The sequence below is a fragment of the Eimeria tenella genome, genomic scaffold (genome assembly GCF_000499545.2).
Source record: "Eimeria tenella Houghton genomic scaffold, Eth_scaff178, whole genome shotgun sequence".
NCBI lineage: Eukaryota > Apicomplexa > Conoidasida > Eucoccidiorida > Eimeriidae > Eimeria > Eimeria tenella.
The window spans coordinates 9,318-13,948 of record NW_013541609.1 but is presented as its reverse complement, the minus strand read 5'-3'; the positions used below and the strand labels follow the sequence as shown (position 1 = coordinate 13,948).

At 55.2% G+C, this 4,631-nt stretch overlaps 1 protein-coding gene across 1 annotated transcript; it reads right to left on the bottom strand.

The window, feature by feature from the left end:
• Nucleotides 1-2,294: 2,294 nt before the first annotated feature.
• Nucleotides 2,295-3,323, bottom strand: ETH_00017950 (uncharacterized protein; the record flags this gene model as incomplete). The annotated part of the gene is made up of 1 exon (XM_013373829.1): nt 2,295-3,323. One exon carries the CDS (start codon nt 3,321-3,323, stop codon nt 2,295-2,297), a length of 1,029 nt encoding a protein of 342 aa, XP_013229283.1.
• Nucleotides 3,324-4,631: the final 1,308 nt, after the last annotated feature.

Below are 4,631 nucleotides of genomic sequence, written 5' to 3'. Positions count from 1 at the left end.
TCGTTTTGCTGCAGCAGCTCGTTTTGCTGCAGCAGCTCGTTTTGCTGCAGCAGCAGGGCCTTCTAATATCATTGCGAAGCGTTTGCTGGCAACACTCTTCAAGAAGAATATCATCGAGTTCGATTAGGGCTTGAGCAGCAGCAGCAGCAGCAGCAGGTGTTTCCTGGCAAGAGTTGTTTCTTGTCTTGTGGCTGATTCTTTCCCCCCGAAGTGCTGCTGCTGCTTATCTATTTATCCAGTGCTGCGTGCCTTGTGTAAAACTTTGCATTATTCTTTTAACTATTTTTTATTAAATTTAATTTTCCTGGTAGACTTTTCCTTATTCAAAATGTTTAATTAATTGCGTTTATTGCATTTGGCCAGTTAAGATATTTCGCAGCTTAAAATGGCAGACGGTTAATGTTGCTGCATTCAATTAAGGAAGCTCCGCTGCAGCAGCTTCTGCTGCTGCAGCAGCTTCTGTTGCTGCTGCTTCTGCTGCTGCAGCAGCGGCTTCTGCTGCTGCAGCAGCTTCTGCTGCTCCAGCTGCTTCTGCTTTGCAAAATTCAAAAAATTTAATATTGGAAAAATTCAAAAAACTCAAAATTTGCAAAATTCAGAAAACTCAAAAGCGAAAAGTGCTGCGGCTTTGTTCCTTGATAGCGCTGCGGCTAGGAGGCATGCTGCGGCTGCCTGCAGCAGCCAGAGCCCCAATTAAGACTTTTGGCTCTTTGCTGCTGCTAACTGCTCAGTTGCAACAGCAGCAGCTGCAGCAGCAGCAGCAGCAGCAGCTGCAGCAGCAGCAGCTGCAGCAGCAGCAGCTGCAGCAGCAGCAGCTGCAGCAGCTGCAGCAGCAGCAGCTGCAGCAGCACCTGCAGCAGCAGCTGCAGCAGCAGCAGCAGCTGCAGCAGCAGCGCTGCAGCAGCTGCAGACAATTAGCAGCAAGCTTATTGCAGGATTCTTGTGGAATCCACTGCACGGCAAAAGAAACCTTGAACTGTAGGCCAAGTTTATGTTGAATTAGACCTCACTGACACTGTAATGAAGGCATTTAAGACAAATAAAAGCCAAAAGCCTGCAGCAAAAAGAACCCAAAATGCTGCTGCTGCTGCTGCTGCTGCTGCTGTTGCTGCACTTCAGAAAGCCACAGCTTCTGCTGCCTCTGGCGCTGTGGGATCTTGCCCAGCAGCCTAGAAAGCCAAAACAAATCAAATTTTTGCGGAATATTCTCTTTTTGAGTCAATTGAAATAAACATTTGCATGCAAATGAAACAAAAAGGTAAAAAAAAGCAGAAAAGAACAGTTAAAGCGAATTCCACAAACTAAAACTGACACTCAGAGGCCCCAGGGGGCCCCCGGCTTCCTCTGCTGGGCCAAACTGCTGCAGCATTTGCTGCAGAAGACCCATAACTTCTTCTGCAGCACTTCCCCCATTAATTAGCCCTCGGGGGGGCCCCTGGGGGCCCCTCGGGGGGCCCCCAAGTGGACCCCTGGGGGGGCCCCAGGGGGCCCCTCGGGGGGCCCCCAAGTGGGCCCCTGGGGGGGCCCCAGGGGCCCCCCAGGGGGGCCCCCAAGTGGGCCCCTGGGGGGGCCCCAGGGGCCCTCCAGGGAGGCCCCCAGGGGGCCCCCCTCAGGGGCCCCGCAGGGGCCCCTGAGGGGCCCCTGCGGGGCCCCATGACACCTCAAATTGAGCCTCCGCAGGAAGCAGCTTCGGGCCAAAGCCTTGCAAGAAGCTCTTAAACAAATATTAGCAGCACTTTTGGGGGCCCCTCAAATGCTAGTTAGCCTTCAGGGAGCCCCCAGCTGTGGGGGGCCCCCCTGAAGCTGCTGCCCTGCTGCAGCAGCAGCAGGGCAGCAGCTGCTGCAGCAGCAGCAAAACAATATTTACATTTTATGCCATTTGCTGCTAGCGCGCGCAGCAGCCACACACTCCACGCTCTTGCATTTGCTGCTGGGCCACACAGCGTTTTGCTGCTGAGCGAGTCGCAAGAGCCTCCAGCAGCAGCAGCAGCAGCAGCAGCAGCAGCAGCTTCGGGCTTTGCGGCTGCACTGCAGCAGCAGAAGCAGCAGCAGCAAGGGCAACAGCAGCAGCTTCGGGCTTTGAGGCTGCACTGCAGCAGCAGCAGACTCTGTGGCCCCACAGGTTCTGCTGCTTTTGCCCAGAGCTTTTTTGCTGCTGCTGCAGTCCACATTCCAAGTTGCTGCTTAAAATGTCAGGAGACAGTCAGAGCAAGTCTCTGCCTTTTGGTGCAGCAGCAACGTGACAGCTGCTGCTGCTGCTGCTGCTGCTGCTGCTGCGCGGCACTCAGCTGCCACTACAGTGCGCAGGGTGCCCAGTCTTCTAAAGAGCTCTGAAGCCCCTCAGAGACCAGCAGCAAATCAGTTTCTTCATCTTCCATCAACTTTTCTCCGCTGCTGCTGCTGCTGCTGCTGCTGCCGTTGCTGCCGCTCACTGGAGGCTTAACCGGCGCCGGCAGCAGCTTAGCTAGCACCTTCAGAGGCTGCTGAGACATGTGCTGCCCAGGCTGTCTGCTGCTGCTTCTGCTGCTGCTGCTGCTGCTGCTGCTGCTATGACGGGGAGCCACAGATGGGAAGTCCCCCAGAGCCTCTCCAGCCTTTTCCCCAACAGGGCGCACTGCTGCCCTGGCCCTTGGTGACTGGCTTTGCTGGGTCTCGAGCTCCTGCTGCTTTCGCTGCTGCTGCTGCTGCTGCTGCAGCAGCTGCTGCTGCAGCAGCAGCAGACTGCTGCCCCTTCGGGCGTCGTAGTCTTGAGCGTGCGAGCTCCTGGTGAGGGTGCAGCTAGAGATGCTGCTAAAGGAATGCCGCACGATGATCCTCTCTTGGTGGCAGTCCAGAGGTTGCCCTGCTGCTGCTGCTGCTGCTGCTGTTGCTGCTGCTGCTGCTGTTGCTGCTGCTGCTGCAGCCGGCTCTGTGGCTGCTGCAGGCCGAACACCGTCTGTGGATTCCTTCAACAAAGTTTGCTTGAAGCTCTTGCTGCTGAGAGTGCTGCCTTTGCTGCTGCTGCTGTTACTGCTGCGGCTGCTGTTGCTGCTGCTGCTGCTGCTGTTGCTGCTGCTGCTGCTGTTGCTGCTGCTGCTGCTGCTGCCGACAGCTGTTCTTGGAGTAGTGCATGCAGAGCGCAGAAAGGTAAAGGAAGTTTTGGGGCTTTCTTTTGATTTGCCCAGAGCTGAATCATCATATGGGTTTAGGCGGCAGGGCCCAGCAGCCCCACGCAGCAGCAGATCCTGTTCTTGCTGCTGCTGCTGCTGCTGCTGCTGCTGCTGCTGCTGCAGCAGCTGCTGCTGCTGCCGCTGCTGCTGCTGCTGCTGCTGCTTCTGCATCATCCGCTGCAGGTGCTGTTGCACGGAAGAGAAGATCCTCTCTCCACTGCCGGTGGAAACCTGCCGTGGAGTGTGGCATCCGCTGCTGCTGCTGCTGCTGCCGCTCTGCTGCAGCAGGCGGGGAGTTTGCTGCTGCCTGAAAATCCTTGGGGTCACTTGCTGCGAATTTGCTGCTGGCCGCTGCAGCTCTCGCAAGTTGGTGCTGCTGCCGCGGGCAATGCTGGCGCTAGGCGTTTCTTTGCTTCAAGAACAGCAGCAGCAACAGCTGCTGCTGCTGCTGCTGTTCGCCCCTGTTGCTGCTGTTGCTGTTCTCTGGGCGGCTTCTGGCGCCTGTGCGCTGAGCCTTTTTTCGCCGCTGCTGCTGCAGCTGCCGCAGCACGAGTAGCAGCAGCAGCAGCAGCTGCTGCTGCTGCTGCTGCTGTGCCTCTCTGAGAATACATGTGGAAACTCGAAGCAACTTTTGTCTAAGGATATGTGTCTGTGAAGTTCCGGCTAAGTCTGTGTGGCAGTGCATGCTGGTTTCGCCAGCTTGTGCTGCAGCAGCAGCTGCTTCGTGCTGCAGCAGCGCAGCAGCAGCTTCTGCTGCTGCTCCCCAGGGCCCGACCCAGCGGGCTTTCGTTGCAATTAGCTCAAATCTAAAAAGCTGCAGGCTTCTGCAGCAGTTCACTAGAAGCTATTTATTTACCTACTTACTTTATTATTTTTTCTATTTATTTGCCTATTTAATTTCGCTGCTGCTGCTGCTGCTGCTGCTGCTGCAGTGCAAGCAGCCTCAAAACTTGCCTTCAGAGAGGGTCGCGGAGGCGCTGGGCTTTCCTTAGAAGGGGACGTTTCCGCGGTGTCTTCTTGCTGCTGCAGCTTCTTCCTGCAGCAGCAGCAGCAGCAAACAAATAACAATGACTCTAGCAGCAGTGAAAGCCAAATGAAAACTGCTGCAGCAGCTGCAGCAGCAAAGAGCAAAAGTGGCACTGGCAGCAGCGAAACCCAAAATAAAACAACAACAGGAGCAGAGGCAGCAGCAGCAGCAGCAGCAACAGGTGCAGCAGCAGCAGTGCACGGCTTGCATGTTGTTGCAGCTCTGCTTCTTTTTTATTATTTTAAATTTAATTTTATATTATTTAAATATTATTTTTTATTTTAATTAACTTAAAACTCTTACGCGAGTCCATTTGCTTTCAGCCTTTGCTGCAGCGCCAGTTCCTTAACTTTGCTCCTGCGCAGCTTCAGTTCCTCGAGGGGAGTCAGCTGCTGCTGCTGCTGCAGCAGCTGCTGCTGCCTCAGCCGCTGCCTTTGCTGCTGCAACAACAGCAG